A 21,417-nucleotide genomic window follows, 5' to 3' on the forward strand; every position below is an offset into this window, starting at 1 on the left:
TGGACAATAACAACAGAGTTAGAACTGCTTTACTCTTACTTACCGAAACAAAATGCAAATTAAAATTTCAAGCTCTGCTCAGTCCACTTCTCTTCAACACAAAACGTACACGGGTTTCAGTTCACCCTGTCACACACACACACACACCGTCACACACACACACCACACACACACACACAGACACACACACACACACACACACACACACACACACACACACACACACATACACAACCACCAACGTCTCTACTTCTAGTCTATCTGAAAACATTTAGTCAAAATTTGTCTAAACGTAAGAATGACCCACACACACACAAAAACACTTTAAAAGTTACAACACAAATATATAACAATCCCACAAAATGCAACTAGAATTATAGACTTGTTTGTGTGTCATCAGTCTTTTATCCTTTGATCTTTTGTCGTATCGACCATTTGTCGCGTCGGTATTTTACGTTCGATTATTTGTCGTTCGAGCTTATGTCGGACAACGCACTGCCGTGGCTGCCACTTACGCCCTCCTTCCGCCAACTGACTGGTTTGGTAGAAAGTAACTTAAGACGCATTTGGTGAACCATACACATGCAGACAAAACACTGTCGGCCAGATTGAGGCTCTGTAAACATGAACTTATTACAAATTATAAGAAACGTTTATAGTTCTTGATGATAAGTAATGTTTTTTACCTCAAATTTCATAAACATACAGTTTTTCTAACTACACTATAAAATTAAGCGGTTCAATATTGTCCGACTTTTGCCTTTCTTGTGTTCGGGAAACTCCGCCGTGCTTCGTTTCCCGCGGTGTGCAACTTTCCCGCCAACCGGAGAGCGTTCCTCATCACAAAGAGCGCGGTCAAGATGGAGGGATTTGACGATGCGGGGATTTTTTACACCGATAACTTCGGAACTGACGATCAGTCCGATGCAGGTCAAATTGATCATGTCCATGTGAAGAAGCGCTTCAAAGAATTCATCCGTCAGTTTCACGAAGGGAATTTTTCGTACAGATACAGGTGAGCTCAGTGATCGCGGGAAGTGGCCACGTTTGTTGCCAAGGCGGTATCGCGCTGCAGTTTGATTTCTTTTGTTTGTGGCTGTGATCAGTGTAGAGCATGACTCATACGTTGATGCAGTATCAGGGGCATTGTTTGGAAGACGACTTTATTCAGTTTTTTATCATCGCACTGAAATTATATTAAAATTTAAATTCTCGCTGTGTCTCTCCCTCTTTCATACTAGTTTCAAGGCCAAATCAATACATTTTCACTGCAGCAAAATCTGACATATTTTGTCTGGTTTTTTAAGTTATTAATCTTATTTTAGGCGTTTAATGAGGCCGCGATTTATCTCCTTTAATTTTTAAAGAGGCGACTCGTGGTAACTGGTATAAAACTAAGAAGCTCGTTCAGTATATAGGCCCTATAATTATTATATATATATTATATATATATATCTTCTGACTGTTTTGGGAGAATGAGCTCAGGACTCACTTCGAAAAAATGGAAATAATGCCAGAGAGCACTGGCTTTTGTAAATGAAATTTGTTGAACTTTCAAAGAAAGTAGTGACGATCACACAAAAATGGACACAGTGTAAAAGTGAAAGTGGAGGAAAAAATTCAAACCTACTGGTCATCATCCACAGAGCTATGAAGGGGAATATCAACTTGTAACTGAATGATATACCTGGGATATTTGTCGTTCTAATTTACAGAGACCAGCTGAAGCGACAGTACAACCTTGGACAGTTCTGGTTGGAGGTAGAACTGGACGATGTCACAAGTTTTGACGAAGCACTGGCAGAGAAACTGACCAAGCTACCATCTGAACATCTGCCTTTGGTATGTTCGTTTTTCTGAATCCAGTTTTTGTTTTTGTTTATGCATTCTCCAGATGTAACTCCTTGGAAGTAATGTCTTCAGATACTGAAATGATTGACACTTTTAAAGCCCCCTCCTAACGTCTTTCTTCGGCGCCGAAGTTTCACTTTCTAGAGCGACGGTTTCATCTGGCTCTGGCTGCTCAGAGGCCGGAGGGAGCTTAGTTTCAGTGGTACTAGCCGCTGAGGAGGGCAGAGATTTGAAGTACACACACTTCTGGCACCAATTTTTGTTTCGGCGGCATGTTGCTCTATCGAGAGAAAAAACCGCGAAGGGGGGCAACTGTCAACCGGCTTGGTTCGGAGTGGCGACCCTCTATAATAAGCACATAAAGTCTCCCCAAGTTTCGTCTGCTTTGAGAGAAACAAAACATCGATAAAATAGCAAATCAAACTACTGTAAATTGGAAAGTACTGACCAAATTCAGATCAAATGAAAGCATAATCGGACAATGACCACTTTGTGACAAAAATCCAGGTTTCCCAATTGGTTCGTTTTCGGCCGATTTATGTGGAGCACGTGATGTGCACAACAAATATTGGCGGTCTAGAAGTGTCGTCTGCGCAATGATCGCGGCGGCTTTCTTGACCGCTAAGGACGGCCACGCACGTTGTGAGACGTCATTCGTTAGACCTCAATAATAGGACATGTGTCCTCTGGCATGAAAAATGTATAGGACATTTGGAAAAAATATCCGTGGATGTCCGACCTGGATGTGAGCCCCTGAGAAGGTTGTATGCGTCAGATTATCGGATTGTTTTCGTTTGTTTCAGTGGTTTTATTTGTTTCGGGTTTGGATTTTCTGACAACTTGCAGCTTCAAATAGTATTGGCTTGGATGGTAGAATGTTTCTGTTGCATGTTTACATACTGAAAGTAGATGGAGTGTTTTCAGATTAATTCTGTGTGACACTGACAAAAGCACTCGCACAGTGTGAATGTTTAGACCAAAAAATAAAATAGGTCTGTTTACGGTAACCCGACCGACCCTATTTTTTTCGCGCGACCCTAGACTTTTTTTTGGCATTTGGGGGAAGAAAAAAAAATTTGTTTTTTTTTGGCAAAATAACGTAAAAAATATGGTTTTTGGGGAAAGAAAAAAAAATCCCGACCTACCGACCCTATTTTTTGGGCCTATGTTACCGTAAACAGACCTAATTTTTTTTTGGTCTTAGGATGGTAACGATATATTTATGTCTGAGAATAAGACAATTGTGTACTGGTGCTGTATTTGTAATGTTGCACTGAACAGTGTTGTTGCCAGGTCTTCGGTCTCTGACGCATTCCTTTCGGATTTGATGCATTGGACCTAGCCTGGAAATGCTCATGTTCGCGTGTGATAATGCACTCGGTGCCGAGTCCGTGTTTGTCGTCATTGACACTCGAGGCTGCATTTACGGAAATACCCGATCCAGCCAGTGTACCTACTATTTACCGAAAACGGCGCAAACAGCGGAGAGTTCATCAATATAATACTACGGCATGGTTATGCGAAGATCAGGCAGGATCCCTACATTCGCACACCGGGCACTGTATCAGAAAGGGTAGGCCAGGAATGTCAGGGTCTTTCTCCTCGCAAAGTTTATGAACAATTAAAACTAGGAAGCAACATCAAAGGACTTGAAACCGGTTCAGAATAAGGAGAGGGAAAAACGCGAATAGCCTGTAAATTTAATGCCTGTCCTTGCCAGTGAACAAAGCAAAGAAAAATGTGGTACAATTTTTTTCTTTTTTTCTTCTCGTCTTTTACACCTGTTCCTTGTCCCGTTGTGCTCTCACACCGCCCCGTCCCTGCACTCACTGCTCCAACCACCTCTGAATTTCGCTCCGCTGCCAGACTTGTCGATTTTACAGATGCTCCAGGGGGGAAGTCGGGTCTCTGCTGTAGGCTACCCTCGAAAGATGACACTGCACTTCTGCTGAGTCACTTCGACGGTGTTCAGAAGTGGGTCTGTCCCAAGCTAACGGACGCAGCCCACTACCTACTATGCCCCCTACTAACGACATTGACTTTTAAGTCGCGGAGCCAGACTGAGTGAGCGTCCCCTCCAGAGAGCAGACCGCCACCACGTGAACACAACACCACGTCCCTCCGTCGACCCCCCCCAGAACGTCACACGTTGAAGACTTGACAGTAGAACTACTATTCAGGAAAGGATCGAACAGGAACACTGAGACCAAGGTCACCATGAGAGCTCCGGGTATGAAGGGCCACAAGAGCAAAGACAATTTATATTTTGGATGATTAATGAGAAGAGGATGATTATAATGATGATGCTTTGGATTTCCAATTTGGTTTGAGACTACGTGACAGGGCAGCACTCTACGCTTACTGTCATGATATATCCTGGCATCAACCAGGCCCGAGAACTGCCGCACCTGCGGTGTTGGTCAGGTATACAGAACCTGAGCACCCTCAAAGTCGCATTCGTTAAGTGAATGACACTCGGCTGTGTGATCCCAGCCTTCCCATAGGAACCATAGCACTTCCACTCTGGGTAGGAGCCGCCCGTAGCCCGAAAAACCCACATGACCCTGATGGGATTCGAACTCCCGGCCCGCAGCCCGATGCGCTAACCACTGCGCTATGTGGTACAATTTGGACCTTTTTTTTAAAAAAAGCCAGGACATCTGGACCTATTGGTTTTTTTTTAGGGAGGTCCAAATGACCTATTGTCTTCTTAGGCTGGCAACAACACTGTTCCACCCTGCTGTGCAGTGAACTGAGGCCTCAGTGTTGATTGTCGAATAGTGATACATCTTTACATCTATCATTTCATTGGAATTGGGAAAAATATGGCCCTGATGTGTTAGGTGAGCTCCCAAATGCAGTGTCTGGCTGTGTTTGCTTGAGCAGGGTTGAAGAACTTTCTGTTGTGATGTGTGTTGTATGGCAGTTTATGATTTCGGTTTTGTATTGCTTGTGGGTATGGGATAATTCATATTTTGAGGCACTAATTCAGTAATGTTGCTTCAGTCCTGGGTGTTCTCTTTTGCATTGAGTGTGTGCTTGTCAGACAAGGTATGTGGTGACCAAGTTTGTTTGTTTTCAGTTTGAAGAAGCTGCCAAGGAAGTGGCAGATGAGGTGACCAGACCGCGCCCAGAGGGGGAGGAGAATGTGGAAGATATTCAGGTCATGCTGTCCTCTGCTTCCAATGCCTGTGGTCTTAGACAGCTGAAGGTAAGCTCTTGTGAACAGTGTCGAGTGCAAAGCCAAGCTTTAGTGTGAAGAGTAAGAGCACTTAATGCCTTAAAGGCACAGTAAGCCTCCCGTAAACCATCACAGATACGGTCAGGCTTTTACACACAGTACAAACACCCTTTCATTTAAACACTCACCGATTGAGAACATCCTAGGTGCCCTCCGTAAAGAGCGAACAATTTTCAAAGAATTTATTTTTGCGTGGTTTATCTTACCCCTGAGCCATCGTGAACCCGTGTGATCCAGTTTCCCTTTTTCACAATGTAGTCGTCAGTTAGCCTTATTTGAATGCGACTCGATGTGAGCTTATTTACAATAGCACGTTTTTATGCACGAAACAAACGGCTGTGGTTCACAAGAACTCTAGCGATGGCTTTTGACTGTTGAGAGGAACGGTGATATGCACTGACTGATAAACCGTCGTCTGCTAAGACCATTGCGTGACCCTGCTTCCGGGCTTTTCTTTTTTCAAACTTTCACAACTTCGAATTGCACTGATCTTGTCTTGATGAAAAAAGAATTCTTTTATGATTAAAGCATGTTTGTGTAACAAGCTAGATTTTAAAAGTTAGGTCAAGCGCAAAAACGCACCACGGTCCAAAAACATTCTGATAATCATCGATCCACGGCTGTTGCCAGTTTAAGGGAAGTAACTCATTTTTGACCTGAGTTCAACTCAACTCAAGTCAACTCAATTTTATTAATCCATATGGAAATTAAATTGTAACAATACTCATTTCCAATCAAAAGAATAAGAATGCATAATGAAAATAAAAACATCATAAGAAAATAAGTGAGTATGATTATTATAAGTATGATCACAGTCTCACTAACGCAAACAGTCATCCGTCAAGTCAAGTCTGCCAACACACAACTCACTCACACAACAACAGCAATACAATTTAACAAAAACCATAATTCCGATAACAAAAAGACGTCCAAGAGTCCACCTCCACATCCACGCACACACAAGGATAATACAAAGCACCACATGTCGACTAGAACACCGCACATTTGAACTACGGTAATACAGTTAATAAAAATACATACATTACAGGATGGGTCCAAAAAGTGTTCGAGACAATCTGCAAAATTGATTCTTTAAAAATTGCTCGCTCTTTACGTAGGGCACCTAGGATGTTCCCGTTTGGTGAGCGTTCAAATGGAAGGGTGTTTGTGTGTAAAAGCCTGACAGTATCTGTGATGGTTTACGGGAGGCTTACTGTCCGGGCGTGATTTCCGGGATATTCATAACAGCCGTCCAGCACCAAAACGAGGCGCCATTGTTCTTCAGGGCCAAGTCCACGAAAATAAATTCTTTGAAAATTTCTCACGCTCGACAGAAAGCAGCCAGGATGTTCCCGTTCGGTGAGCGTTTAAATGGAAGTATGCTTGTACTGTATGTAGACGCTCAGGGAGCTCTGTGATGGTTTACGGGAGGCTTACTGTGCCTTTAAACAAAATACACTGCTTTAAACTGTACAGGTGTTCTGCAATCAGTCCGATTCCGACTACCTGAAACACCAGAACCCATCAGCTGGGGCTCTGTTAGAACCGTCCATCTGTTAAGATAAACAATTTGGAGGTCACATTTGTTTTTTCTCAAAAGATTTTATACTTTTTTGTTTGACTTCATTATTCATTTGACTTAAGTATAGCTCTGCAGCGATAATTAACAACAGTAAGATTGAACGCTCAGACCTGTTTACCCTTACGATTTTGGCGTAATTTATTACGATTTTCTGAAAAAAATACGCCATTCCGCTATCCGTGTCAAGACTACGATTTTCAACAACAACAAAAATGTAAAAAAAAAATTAAAAAAAAAATAAAAATTTATTTTTTTATTTTTTATCTATTCACATGTTTGGCATTGTTTTTTTCAATGGCAAAATGGGGTGAAAAAGCACAGGACTGACCAGAGATCATGTCTGTCTGATGAGACGCTGGAGAGCCTTATTCTAGTGGTGAAGTCTCGCCCTCACTCATTCGGCAAGCGCAAGTACAGTAGAGAAGCGCTTGACACACTGAAAAAGGCCTACTACGAGCAAACGAAAAAGAATCAGTGATGCATGTGCTTTTGATGTGATCTTCTTTGAAATTATGATGACTACAAAAACTGACTGATGTGTGAATGATGGATATATGTGCATGATTGCGTTTCGCAGACACAGTTGTCATGTGCGTTGTAATTGGCGACGAATGCTGGATGATTACTATTTTTGTGCCAGGATTACTATTTTTGGGGCTGAGCATTACTCCAAAACACTTATGGGGGTAAACAGGTCTGAACGCTTACTGTTTGGTCACTTCTGCAACTAGTGCAGGGGAGGTAACCCCACAAGGGGGTTTGAAAACAACAGTATCTTGGATTCGCAGTAAAATACTATGCAGCAATGCTAGCATGATGATAACGGTTTTTGTTAAGAGTGTGTGTATGTAGTGTTTTGTATACTTGTAGTTGTAATGGTAAAGTATACGTAGAATATTTTGATGGTAACATGCACTGTTGACCTACTGTCATCTAGCTTTTGTTTGTAGAAAAATCCAGTGTTACACTCAGGTGTTGGCCGCCGAAGTATTGGTCTGGCCCATTGGTGGTCAATCGTTTGGTACTATTGACACAGAGAAAATCTTCTAATAATCAATTTTCATACTAAGCGGACAATGCAGTAGGAACCATACATACTTTTGACCATGATCCAACTGGGAATAACACTGAAAAGTCTGTTTACACTGGGAGTGGGACCATTTTCTGCTTTCAGTCTGACCAGATGTCGCGCCTGGTGAAGATCCCTGGCATAGTGATTTCATCATCCGAGGTGAAGGCCAAGGCTACTCGTCTGGCAATCCAGTGTCGTGGTTGCAGTAACGTGCTCAGCAATATCAATGTCAAACCAGGCCTGGAGGGCTACTCTCTGCCCCGCAAGTGCAATACGTAAGGCAAAAAAAAAAATAGGTGTGGTTACGGTAACATAGCCAAAAAAAATAGGGTAGGCAGGTAGGCAATCACTTTTTCTTTTTTTTTTACTTTTTTTTCTAATGTGTACAAATTAAACCTACTTGACGGAAATAAGTGTGCGACTCGGGCGCTTTCGCTTTCATTGCGTTTTCTGCACTCGTTTTCTTTTTTTTCTCTCCTTTTTTTGACAAATGCAATAAAAAATTATAGGGTCGGCCCCTAAAAATAGGGTAGGTCGGGTAACCGTAACTACACCTATTTTTTTTTTAGGCCTAAGTGATTTTTTGAAAGGAAAAGCTTCTGTGTCTATCCAGCTGAGCTTTCAGAACTTTGGCGAATAAGTGACTGGTTTCTGTGATGATTTTTTTCTCTCGTAATTGTGCGCAGAGATCGATCTACAGTGTATATATTTTGTCACTTGTCTTGTAATCCATCTCAAATTTGCATAAGTTTTCAGTCTGAAAAGGTTTGAACCAACATATTGCTTGAATTTGTTTCACATAAACGAGCTCACAGCTCTGAATTTTCAGAAAATCAGGCAACTGATTGGCTGCTGCATATGACTTCACCGTGTTTCCAAGGATACGATAAATATGGTAGTTGATGCGAAAATACGACTGACATTCTTACAGTTTCATCATCAGTGTGACGGACGTTGTATTGGAATTTCACTGTTTTACGTCGGGTCACATGATTAAGAAGCACCCCCACCTGGTAAAAAAAATACACTCAATATTTTGAAAATACACTAAGTCTCTGTGGAAAATACACCAACTGTTCCAATTAGGTAAACAGGTCTGTGCTAGGTTACAAATACAAGAGTTGATATGTTCACGAGTGCATTGTTTTGACTGTAACAGGGAGCAGGCTGGACGCCCCAAGTGTCCGATGGACCCCTACTTCATCATGCCAGACAAGTGTCGGTGCGTGGACTTCCAGATTCTCAAGCTGCAGGAGGCCCCAGAGGACGTGCCAAATGGCGAGATGCCACGCCACATGACTCTCTACTGTGACAGGTGAGTTGAACAGGCAATCCAAATTTCCGCAAAGCAAAAAAATACAAGCGAAATGAAGTTATTGCAACAGGGTTGTTGTCTGCGCATGCGTGGTCTCACTTCCATTTCCGCCTGCAAGTTTTGAAGGTCAAAGCGTTGAATGGCTTGTTGAATTTTCGGTAACTGCAACTAACAATTCAGGGGTCGACACTAACTTATTTGGCCTGGGGCCACACTGGCCCCAGAGATGGAAATTGCTGGGGCGGAAAACAAAAATCTGGGGCCCACTCTCAGTATTCACGTGCGGCAATGCATTGTCTGTTTTTCTTCATCGTACTGAAGCCAGGGAAATTCTTTCAACCATTTGACATTGAAATTACGACAGCGCTTCGCGCTTTTGCCTGCATCGGTCTCCTTTTTTTGTTTCTCTCCACCCTGTTCTTCATCTTCATTTCCATGTCTTTTTACACGAGGGATGTGTCGCCACATTTTGCGTTTGGCATTTGAAGGTGATACTTATCTCTCACGCTAAAGAGCGCAATCTGGGAGTTATTTCCCTTGCGGCATTGTCCTTCGACGGTTTCAATGTTTTTTTTTCTTGGCTGCGGCATTGATCGTAACACAAATTTCAGTGACGACTTTGACTGGCGATTTTTAGTGATTGGCTCTGGCATTAGAATTTTCGGTTTGTCATTGTTGGAATTTATCCTGGGGCGGAATGGGCCCCAAGCTTCGGCAATGTTTGGGGCGGAACACAAAACTCTGGGGCGTTCCGCCCCCCGCCCCCGCTAGTGTCGAACCCTGAACATGTATTTCTGTTTAACCCAGGTGAGAGGGACAAAATAATGTTTTTGGTTTAAACTGTTTTATTCAACTTTTGTGCATTATTTACAAAAAAACGCATATAGGGCAACAAAAAAAAATAGGTGTGGTTACGGTAACATAGCCAAAAAAAATAGGGTAAGAAGGTAGGCAATCACTTTTTTTTTTTTTAACTTTTTTTTTCTAATGTGTACAAATTAAACCTACTTGGCAGGGAAATAAGTGTGCGACTCGGGCGCTTTCGCTTTCATTGCGTTTTCTGCGCTCGTTTTCTTGTTTTGTTGTGTTGTTTTTTGACAAATGTAATAAAAAGTTATAGGGTCGGCCCCTAAAAATAGGGTAGGTCGGGTTACCGTAACCACACCTATTTTTTTTTTTAGGCCTAGAGTAAACAACAACAAGCATAATGCTTATAGTGATGCATTATGTTTTGCTTTACATGCACAATGTATCTTTCACCAGCAGAGATTAATTTCATATTTTCACGGCCAAAATGCTTCAGCTTCTGGTTTCAGTTGTACTGCCTCTCGGTGTAGCTGTTTGGAAAATCTTGCGTCATTGGCAAGAACAGAAAAATAGAGATTGTTGACATTCCCAGAACAGCTATTCTTTCCCACATGGATACGCCCCGCAGTGTCGTTGTAATGCTGAGTATGTATACATGTCTGTTTTTGTCCTCATGTGCCCACTTTTCTTTCTTTGCAGAAATATATGTGACCGGGTTGTCCCAGGTAACAGAGTGACAGTCATCGGGATTTATTCCATCAAGAAGACAGCAAAGGCTTCGGTAAGCTTAGTATTTCATACTTTTCTTGATGTCTGTTCCTAGGACAGTGATAGCAGTTTGTACATGATTTTTTGTGTGCTGCAACAGACATAGAATGTGTGATATAACTATGAACAATAGTGTGTGTTTTGAGGTTCTCTTAAGTTCCCACCCTGCCTAGCACATAAACAGACACAATTTCTAATGTGAATTTTTGTTTGTTACCCGTACATTTTGTTTTTGGTAGCCCAAATCATCATAAAGTTCTGTGTATAAACCACAGCTTCTCACTGTTGATAATTCCTCCGAAAGCGGCGTATGGCTGCCTAAATGGCGGGGTAAAAAACGGTCATACACGTAAAATTCCACTCGTGCAAAAAACACGAATGTACGTGGGAGTTTCAGCCCACGAACGCAGCAGAAGAAGAACTGTTGATAACTTCAGTAAAAATGAAGATTACAAAAATCTAGTGTCTGTGCTGATTCTGTTTTATTCTCGTTTCTGACTGTGTTCTGTTTTCTTTCAGAGAAATCCTCGCGAGAAAGTGAACGTAGGCATTCGTCAGCCATACTTTCGGGTTGTTGGTATCAAGGTCAACACAGAGGGCACTGGTCGAACAACTCAAAACATTGTCTCACCTGCTGAAGAAGAAGACTTCCGTCGTCTGGCAGCCTCCCCTAACATCTACGAGACCCTGGCTAAGAGTGTGGCGCCCTCTATCTTTGGCAGCATTGACATCAAGAAAGCCATCACCTGTCTGCTGTTTGGGGGATCCCGTAAAAGGTATGCCTCTGGTTTTGCCGAACTTCAGAACACGCATGAATATGTGTTGCTATGACGGAATTGCGTCAGTTTAGTAAGCATTCCGACAGGCAGGTAAAAAAAAAAATCAATGGACAAATTAAACAAGGACTAAAGTATAGCACAAAAGAACTTTGATATCATGTCCTAGTACAGGTGAATCTGGTCAATTTTGAGACTAGCAAGTATGAATATTGTGCAAAATGAAGCACCTTTTACCTGGGAAAGTTTGTGCATGTGTAAGTATTATTTTTCCAGATTGCCCGATGGTCTCACCCGCCGTGGTGATGTGAACCTACTGTTGCTGGGTGACCCTGGTACTGCCAAGAGTCAGCTGCTGAAGTTTGTGGAGAGGTGCTCCCCTATTGCTGTGAGTGATACAATGCTACTTGTTTATCTTAACAGATGGACGGTTCTAACAGAGCCCCAGCTGATGGGTTTTGGTGTTTCAGGTAGTCGGAATCAGACTGATTGCAGAACACTTGTTCAGTTTAAAGCAAAATTCTTTTGCTTAAAACGTTTCTGGAATTCCAGGCTTTTGTTCTTGTTCTCGGTATTTTGTTATGTATTTCACTGTTAGAAGGTAAAGGGAAGTAACCCTTTGCATTTACTCTTATCTTTATGCTGGCAATTTCTTTGCCTTGAACAAAATACACTCCTAGTGGAAGTTTCTGTTTTTTGTGTGTGTGTGCATTCATTCAAGTGCCTGTTTTCTTTGTACTTTTCTTAGCTGCTGAAGAGACTGATTTCGTTATTCTGTTTACAGGTGTACACTTCAGGGAAAGGCAGCAGTGCTGCGGGTCTCACAGCATCAGTCAACAGAGATCCTCAAACGGTTGGTGGTGTTTGTTGATTTTCAGAAACTCCTATAGGGTTTGATTGTGTGTGTGTGTTTCTAATTCTGTTTCTTCTGACTCGGAACAGTTATCTCATTCATGTCAGCAAAGATGAATAGAGAATACTACATGGCTTGCTGTGTCGTACCAGATTTACACAAGTTGTTTTTTAAAATATTGAACTGCGAGCGAAAGCGAGCTGTTCACTATTTGAAAAAGCAACGAGTGTAAATCTGGTACGACACAGCAAGCCATGTAGTATTCTGTTTATCCTACATACTGTACTTACGTGTATTTTACTGAATATGTCTTGCAGACGAGGCAGCTAAATTGAAGACGCTTGTTTTGGAACCTCGATCTCTTCTAAAGCCTCGTGCAATCTATTACGTCAAAGCAAAGAAACGTCACTCTGAAAGTGTTGCGTGACGTGTTAGTTCTAAAGATTCCTCGAGGGTAATTAGCGAGCGCAATTTTTGTTTCTATAATGACGTTTGTCTCGGTGACTTTGGCATGATAAGCAGTGGAAAAACAGGTCCCTGCCAGACTTGCTTGACATGACCTCATTTACATGATATACACACGTGTGATTTGAACGATTATTATCTCACGGGTGTCTCTCTCGCGTATGTAGGATAATACATGTTTTACCATCTTTCTCAACCCATTTCTTAAATCAGCAGTGCATGTTTTTAATCAAATGCTTTACTTTCCATGTAAATAATGGCCTTCACATTTTTCTTCTGGTGTAAATGATTACATGCTCATTGAAAGTGTTAGGGAAGCATCTTGCTCTGTTCACCTCAAACACTGAACTGCCAAGTCAACAGAAACTTGAATACTCAGTATTGCGCTTTTTTAATTGCTGAAGATGGTATGATTTACAGTTTTAAAGCCACTGGTATGTTAAATACTCTTACCCCTTGGTGTGTTGCAGCGTAACTTTGTGATGGAGGGCGGAGCCATGGTTCTGGCTGATGGAGGCGTGGTCTGCATCGACGAGTTTGACAAGATGAGACAGGACGATCGAGTCGCCATCCACGAGGCCATGGAACAGCAGACCATTTCCATTGCCAAGGTGGGCATTCCAGCAACAGATATAGCTGACGTTTTGTGTCAGAATGAAGAACTAGCCTCAAATCCATGGTTGTCATATAGAAGAGAGACTGTTCGTATAAAAAGAATTGGGTTCCTTTCTTTTTCCCCTTGGCCACCTTGGGTGACCCTTATTAATGTTTAGAGATTTTTGGTGTTGGCTGTTCTCCTGCCTGTTTTCAGAGCATACACGTCTGCCTTCAGCCCAGAGAATTGCAGCTGTGTAGTCTGTGAATTTCTCATTACAAAGACAAGTATTCCAAACCTGATATCCAGGCTGACATCTGGACTGACTCAAATCCATGGTTGTCCAGACCTGGGAACCCATACGATTTTACCGTAATTTGTACGCATGATGGTCTAGAATACAATCAAATGCATGCCGTGGAGACCACAAGGGTAGACGACACATGAACATCAGACCATACTCGACAACATTACTCTAGTTGCACCTAAACTGAACAATAATGTTCATTTACAGGCTGGCATCACCACCACTCTGAACTCGCGCTGCTCTGTACTGGCGGCGGCTAACAGCGTGTTTGGTCGCTGGGACGACACCAAGGGGGAGGAGAACATCGACTTCATGCCCACCATCTTGTCTAGGTTCGACATGATCTTCATCGTCAAGGACGAACATGACGAACAACGTGACATGGTGAGTTTGCCAGGTCGTGGTGCCATCTGGGCTGGGGTGCATGAAGCGAAACTGGGTGCCACCCACATTTTGTTAAGGTGCTCCATGTTCACAAGTAGTCAGTGTCTAATTTTATTTCTGATGTGAATTGAAGATTAAAACAAGTTTGGTGACGATCGGTCCGTTCATTCTTGAGATCTATATGCGAACACAAACAAACACATGGAGCGAATCCTAATCTTAATCTTAATCCACCAATAACTCCCTAACCGTGTGTTTGACTGGTCCCAATTTTTGTAAGGACCGTCTCAGGAATGTATAGAACCTGTTCACCAAGTTTGGTGACGATCGGTCCGTTCATTCTTGAGATCTATATGCGAACACAAACAAACAAACAAACACATGGAGCGAATCCTATACACACCCCTATACCGGGGGCCGGGGGTGTAAAGAGAGAAGCTTGTATTGTTTTATGAGGGTAGTCCAGTGTCACATTTTATTTCTGATGTGAATTAAAGATTGAAAAGGGAGAAGCTTGTATTGTTTGAGGATACTCCAGCAAGGAGCAAATGTTGACAAATATGCAAATGACCACAATGCCACAATGTTCTTTTATGAAAGTAATAAAGGGAAGTAACTGGGTCAAAGGTAGGTTTGGGGAAAATTTAAACTGTTCTTCTTGAAAGATGTTACAGTTTCTTTAAATTGTTGATTGCTGTTGCTGTGTTAGCAAAATGCATGTCAGTATGGATATTTTCTGTCTTGATTTTAGACCCTGGCCAAGCATGTGATGAACGTTCACCTGAATGCCCAGCAGACTCTGGATGAAACAACTGAAGGAGAGATCCCTCTCAACACATTCAAGAAATACATCGCCTTTATCAGAAAGTAAGTTTAGTTGCTGTGACACCAAGAACAGTTTAATTTGGATTACAGCAAAGGTTCAGCTATCACTTTTGCCAGTGGACAAAAAAGTGTGCACGTTCACATTTCCCAAGTTAACATTTCAGACGCTTTCAGGATTTCTGTAGATTAGACAGTTTAGAGCAATATTTTCTAGATTAAACAAATTTTATTTTAGAAATTTCAAAATTGAGCTTCAGAATTTATCTGAGCAGAGGCTTTCTCTAACTTGATAGTTCTATGCATGTGTATAACGCATTCAGTGGTGGGTTGGGAACGATGCATGTGATTGGAATAAGTACATCTCTCTGTGGTCTCAAGAAGTTACCTCCCTTGATTTCAAGGAGTTGTACTTGCAGCTGTTGGATTTTACATGAAAGAAGGTGGCACATTTAAAGAGTGTAACCCCAAGCTTGGTGGTTATTTTTTGTGTTGACTCGAAGAGTTACCTCTCGATTTCAAGGAGTTGTACCCGTGGCTTTTTTTTGTTCAGGATTCGTGACATTTTTCAGTCTCAACCATGAAGGTGGCATAATGCAAAGTGTAACCCAAGCGTGGTGGTTATTTTTGCAGTAAGTGTGGACCACGCTTGTCCCCTGAGGCAGCGGAGAAGCTGAAGAACCGCTACGTGCTGATGAGAAACAACGCAGGAGAGTACGAACGTGAGACGGGCAAACGAGTCAGCATCCCCATCACTGTCCGGTGAGTCCATTTACGACCCTTGGCTGAGTTTCTGTGTTGTTATTCTATGCATGGAACCTATGAAAAGTGAAGGTCTTTCTCACGCCAAACGTGGAATCGCAATAACATGTTTTGTGTGACAATTGCGTTTTTCTAACAATTGTATCTGCACTTTGTCAGGATGAGCAGGAAGTATGAATGTAAAATTAAAATTCTCTTTGAACTAAAGTTAAAGTGCCAAACAAGCAAGTAGAACTACCCTTTAAAAGCAAAGAGACCAAAGGAATATTGTTCCCAATTTATCCTGTGATGTTCCATTTTACCTTACCTGAACAATTTGTATAGCTTGGATGCCTCCTACGGACGCTCATCATAGCATGTGTTTTACCTTCCCAGACAACTGGAGGCAATCATCCGCATAGCCGAGTCGCAAGCCAAGATGAGACTGGCAAATTTTGCCACGGACGCAGACATTGATGAAGCATTACGTCTGTTCCAAGTCTCCACACTGGATGCAGCCACCTCTGGTAATCTGTCAGGTAACTAGCTTTTATTAATTTATTTTTGGCTCACGTAAGTGTAGCCTATGCGATGATAAACTTTGTCTGTCTGTGCGTGCGTGCGTGCGTGCGTGTGTGTGTGATAGAAACTTTAACATTTCCGAGTCTATGGATAAAGCTCGCATAAGAAGATTACGTCTCGGTCAAAAGTGTTTGACGTGTGTGATAGAAACTATTTGAAGACGTCACATTATGACGTAAGAGGGTTAGACGTCACGCAAAGGAATTACTGAAAGTCTCGGTCATTGTTATTGTGAGCGGGCCGAGACTAATTGGCAGATCCAGGGTCTCGCTTTCTTGCACAGTTTCACCTATGCTTACTGTGTGTGTGTGTGTGTGTGTGTGTATGTGTATGTGTGACGGAGTGATTGAGTTTGTGTTACTGTTTGTCGATTTCTTACGTGAGCCTTGATGGCTTCGCCTCTTGTTAATTTATTCTTTTTGAGTCACTTGAGAAAAAGTGACTCTATGTAATCGGTCAGTGTTAGTCTGTCCGGCCAGCCGGCCGGCCGTAGACACCACCTTAACGTTGGACTTTTCTCGGAAACTATCAAAGCGATCGGGCTCATATTTTGTTTAGTCGTGACCTCCAATGACCTCTACACTTTAACGATGGTTTCTTTGACCTTTTTCAAGGTCACAGGTCAGCGTCAAAGGAAAAATTAGACATTTTATATCTTTGACAAAGTTCATCGGATGTGATTGAAACTTTGTAGGATTATTCTTTACATCAAAGTATTTACATCTGTAGCCTTTTACGAACGTTATCAGAAAAACAAGGGAGATAACTAGCCTTTTCTGTTCGGCAACACACAACTTAACGTTGGGCTTTTCTCGGAAACTATAAAAGTGACCGGGCTCAAATTTTATGTGAACGTGACTCATTGTGTTGTGAATAGCAATTTCTTCCTGTCCATCTGATGCCTCATATAATATTCAGAACTGCGAAAGTGACTCGATCGAGCATTTGCTCTTCTTTTTTAGTTTTTTTTTTGCTTCTTGACTTTGCTGGGGATTTTAGGAGGCCGAAATTCATGCCCTTGATATTGCTTCAATGGATGGAGGTTGGTCAACTGTAAAAGTTTTGAAAGATGTGTGTCACAATAGGTTTTGTTTTAAAACACAAATTGTCATGAATTTGCTGAAGTACATTTGCCATTTGTCTCACTGTTGCAGGAGCTGAAGGCTTCACCACTCAGGAGGACCAAGAACTGCTGTCGCGCATCGAGAAGCAAGTCAAGCGACGCTTTGTCATTGGCTCCCAAGTGTCTGAACATGCCATGGTGCAAGACTTCTCCAGACAAGTAAGTTGCACTTTTTTCTCTCTCCATTAATGCATTTGCGCTTAAAATTCTAGTATTATTTTGTGGACATTTTGGAAGACCTGAAGCTTTATTCTTGTTTGTCATACCTCATTTCCAGGCATTTCTTTTTCTTTTGTGATTTTATTTTAACAGAGCATTGCTGTTTATCCTTGCAGTGTATATCCTTGCAGTTTAAAATGATTCCTGTGCCCTTTTGTATGTGTGTATGAAGTATAATTATGTAAGCAGATACACACGCAACAAAATTTGAGCATATTCAACACTAACACAAATTAAGGAAAAAGGAAAATAAACTAATTTGGTAGAAACTAATGTAAGCCATATTGGTCTCTTTTATCCACATCTCTCTCTTTTTTCTCTCACCCATGAGGACTAGTGTTTGGTAACGATTTTTTTTTTTATGTTTCAGAAATACCCTGAGAGAGCTGTACAGAAAGTGCTGGCTCTGATGCTTCGTCGAGGGGAAGTACAGCATCGTATGCAGCGCAAGCTTCTGTACCGTGTGAAGTAATCGGCTTCCACACTGTAATAATGCTGTGATTTCCTGCTTGGCTTTTGGACAAAACGTTCAAGGAAAACTGGGAAAAGGAAAGGCCTGAATAACTGGGTAAAAATGACTTAAGAAAAAAATGAAAAATCAAAAAAAATCTGAAAAATGGAGGAAAAACCCCACAAAAACATAACAGTTAGACATGTAAGATAAGAAACTTGAAATGAAAGAATTTTACAAATTTGAGAGGACATTTTGCGTTAAGTGCTGTCCATGATAGGTAACGGAAACATTAAGTGACACTACTCAGGTGCAAATGTATATGCTAAGACCTGATGCATGGTTGATTTGAGGCAGCAAGATTTGGAATATTTGCCTTTTTTCATCTGTTTCTCATTGAAAGACTATTTTTTGTTCTTCTCTCATTGCTTTTTTTTTTTTTTTGACCACTTTTTCTTCTGACATTTTTTTGCGTATGTTTAATTATTTACATTTTTTTTTCCTCCAGATTTTTTGTTGTAATTTGTTTGAATATCATGCTACATCATAACAAGTACTTGTCGGTTTTGAACGTACAGATGGTACTTGTTCAGCTTGAAGAGGTACAGACTGTTGATTTCGCTGCTGCTGTATGTTTGGACTGAATCGGTGAGCAATTGTAAGAGAGAAGTGTCTCTATTTTGGCCCCCCTTGTGTGCATGAGAAATGCGTGTGATTCTGATAAATTGGATGGTAAGCGATGAAACTGTGAGAGATTGTGTGTGAGAATGAGACTAGTGAAAGGGGTTGATCGGATAGGGCTGAATGCGTGCGATGGTTATGAATGACCTGGTTAGGCTCTCCCGTGAGCACAAGCTTTTTAAAACACGACTTGGAAGTCAGGTGTGGCTGATATTTGTGTCTTCAACTGTTTGCATTTTTAGCTAGGAAGACATCTGAGAATGAGATTGATGCTGAATCTGTTTTGCACGAGTCCCTAGCTTCTCCAGACAAGAAACAAGCAGGAACAAATCCGACCTTTATTATTGAGGTGTTATCATGCACTATACATCCAAGAGTAAGAATTGGTGTTGCATAATTAAGCCCTTGGGTTCTGAGACAAAAAACGATACGCAACGGGAACAAATCCCACCCTTAATTAATGCATGTAATTATTAAAATGCAGTGTTATAGTGCAAATTAATATGTTGCTCTTGTTTTGGTAAAATGTTGCGCTTGAAATAGTAAATTATTGGGGGGTCTCTCGCGAGTCTAAAAAATACTTACCTCTTGGTTACTTGACATAACATCTAATTTTAAATTAATTCAGGATATATGCGACAAAAGGCAATCTTCCAACTTGTGTTTACAAATTCTTTGTGATCGGCATCCATAGTGTTGCCCTGTGATATTAATACTGGGGGGTCATGTGAGCGCTTCTCTGTGTGATTGATGTGAGTGAATGATATCTGTTGAGTTGTGTATACCTTTGTTTAAACGTTTCTCTGTATGTGTGCATGTTTCCATATATTACTGTTTTGCATATCTTTGTTTCTTGAACTCTGTAAAGTAAGCATTTGGTCTATGCTATTTTTATGTAAACATTGTTGGCCGATTTTGGTACTAGTAGATGCAGGTATTTGATCATAACATATGCGGTAGATTAAGCCGTAATTGACCTTGAGGTCTGTTTCATTAATGAGATAAGTGATTTTTTTTAGGTTAGTTTCATTCTTTTGGGAAGGTGATTGAGATCTCCCCAAAATCGTTTCACATATTTCACATTTCTGATCATCATCGTGTAACTCAAAACAGTGTTTGAACTTTTGGCAATAAATTTGAGACTTCATGTCCTGTGTTGGGTTTGGAATGGTTTGAAAGATTGGTCTTTTTTCCATCTTTATCTCACACTGATTCTATTCTTGTACTCCACACACAAAATAGTTGCAGTTACATGTATCTCCACACGAAAATAGTTGCAGATAACATGTTCTATGGAGTGCGTGTTCTGGAACTTTTGTATAATTTGGTTGTTGATAAGACCTGAACAAAAACAAGCACACCAAGAAGCTGATGAATTTACGTCTTGCACAGACAGTCTATTGTTTGATTTACTGTGTCTGGAACTTGTGACCGTAAGTCAGTTTCTGCTTTCACGTAAAAGAAAGTTAACCCCCCTCATGGTGAGTGAATGTTGCCATGTTGGATGATCTATTTCCATCAATTGGGTGTGTTGGGCACGCATTGTCTGGAAATGCATGTCTGCGGTACTAGGAGGATCAACGATCATCCCGTCACTGTTGCGCACACACACACACACACAACCTGCAACCAATGTTCCAGCCTTTTCATGTAACTGTAAATCGGAAGTTTCCAGTTCAGTTTTAATTACTGAGTGAGTTTTAATTGATAATACATTCACTGCCGCTCGGAGGTTACCGAGCCAAATGTATGAGCGTTCACACAGACATGCACTGGTTGTCCGCGCTCACGAGGTACAACATTTATACACATGTTAGAGCATTTACACAAGGCACGCGTACGTACAGACAATGACACGCAACCACATGGCGCGCACTTAGTATACGAGGCCGCACACACACACACTGAGACACGGCACACACACAGAAGAATGCTTTCTGCTTCGGAGAGCGAATAATAATTGTTTAACACTGAAAATCGTCAGGATTATTGAGTCCTCTTCAACGTTTCTCTTCTTTCACGCGTTTTCTTCTTGCGTTAACATGAGTTAGGCTATGTACCGGTGAGCTCAGCGTGATTAGTAAACAAACGCAGGGTTGTTACTGTAAGTGCCAGTTGGCCGGAAGACAATCTTCAATTCAGCACAATTAACGGGTAGATTGAACTCGGCAGCCCGGTAAAGCAATCAATCTAGGAGAGCGAACACTCTGATATAAAAACAAGCTGAAGTCGGATGTGCTGGGCCTGACTTGTCAGGCGCGTAACGGCAGCACAACGCATCTACGCTCACATGACAGCGAACGACGACGACGAATTCAGCACAAGAAATTTCCCCGCTCTTGTCCGTCAACACGGACACGGATACGGGTGATCCCGGATTAAGTTCTACGCAACACTCGCGCATGAGCAGCAAAATATGTAGGCCTATTAGGAGTGACTATAGTACACTGTCCCTGTCGCGATATGTCCCAGTTTGTTGAATAGTGCGGTGTTGACGGAGATTCAGTCGTCTTGTGTTGATGTCTTGTCCCGGATGTATGTTTGAGACTGCATACCTGACCTGCTTGGCCTTTGCCATTGCCTGTTTTCCGTTGCCGTGTGTGACAGTACAGGCGCCTGACTGCCAGTATGCACATGCGTGTGTGTGCCGGTGTGTGTGTTCCCGGTGTGCGTGTGTCAGTGTGTGTGTATGTGTCAGTGTGTGTGTGTGTGTGTGCCAGCGACGGTGTGTGTGTCAATGTGCGTGCGTGCATGCGTGTGTGTGGTTGCCAGAATTCGTCAC

General features: G+C 41.8%; 1 protein-coding gene across 1 annotated transcript; it reads left to right on the forward strand.

Moving 5' to 3' along the window:
- Positions 1–811: 811 nt before the first annotated feature.
- Positions 812–19,782, forward strand: LOC138953646 (DNA replication licensing factor mcm5-A-like). The gene is made up of 16 exons (XM_070325527.1): positions 812–1,015; positions 1,716–1,842; positions 4,934–5,062; positions 7,849–8,021; positions 8,906–9,061; positions 10,568–10,649; positions 11,156–11,412; positions 11,689–11,800; positions 12,197–12,265; positions 13,201–13,341; positions 13,840–14,016; positions 14,768–14,883; positions 15,472–15,600; positions 15,976–16,118; positions 17,316–17,443; positions 17,874–19,782. Exons 1-16 carry the CDS (start codon positions 861–863, stop codon positions 17,973–17,975), a joined length of 2,196 nt encoding a protein of 731 aa, XP_070181628.1. The 5' UTR covers positions 812–860; the 3' UTR covers positions 17,976–19,782.
- Positions 19,783–21,417: the final 1,635 nt, after the last annotated feature.

This window comes from Littorina saxatilis, linkage group LG17, assembly GCF_037325665.1.
Source record: "Littorina saxatilis isolate snail1 linkage group LG17, US_GU_Lsax_2.0, whole genome shotgun sequence".
In the NCBI taxonomy this organism is placed as follows: domain Eukaryota; kingdom Metazoa; phylum Mollusca; class Gastropoda; order Littorinimorpha; family Littorinidae; genus Littorina; species Littorina saxatilis.

What these genes read in the sequence shown, in the direction of transcription:
- LOC138953646 (XM_070325527.1), top strand. Translation starts at nt 861, where the DNA reads ATGGAGGGATTTGACGATGCGGGGATTTTTTACACCGATAACTTCGGA. An exon ending in CATCTGAACATCTGCCTTTG is followed by an intron (nt 1,843 to 4,933) that starts GTATGTTCGTTT and finishes GTTTGTTTTCAG; the next exon opens with TTTGAAGAAGCTGCCAAGGA. An exon ending in AGACCATTTCCATTGCCAAG is followed by an intron (nt 13,342 to 13,839) that starts GTGGGCATTCCA and finishes GTTCATTTACAG; the next exon opens with GCTGGCATCACCACCACTCT.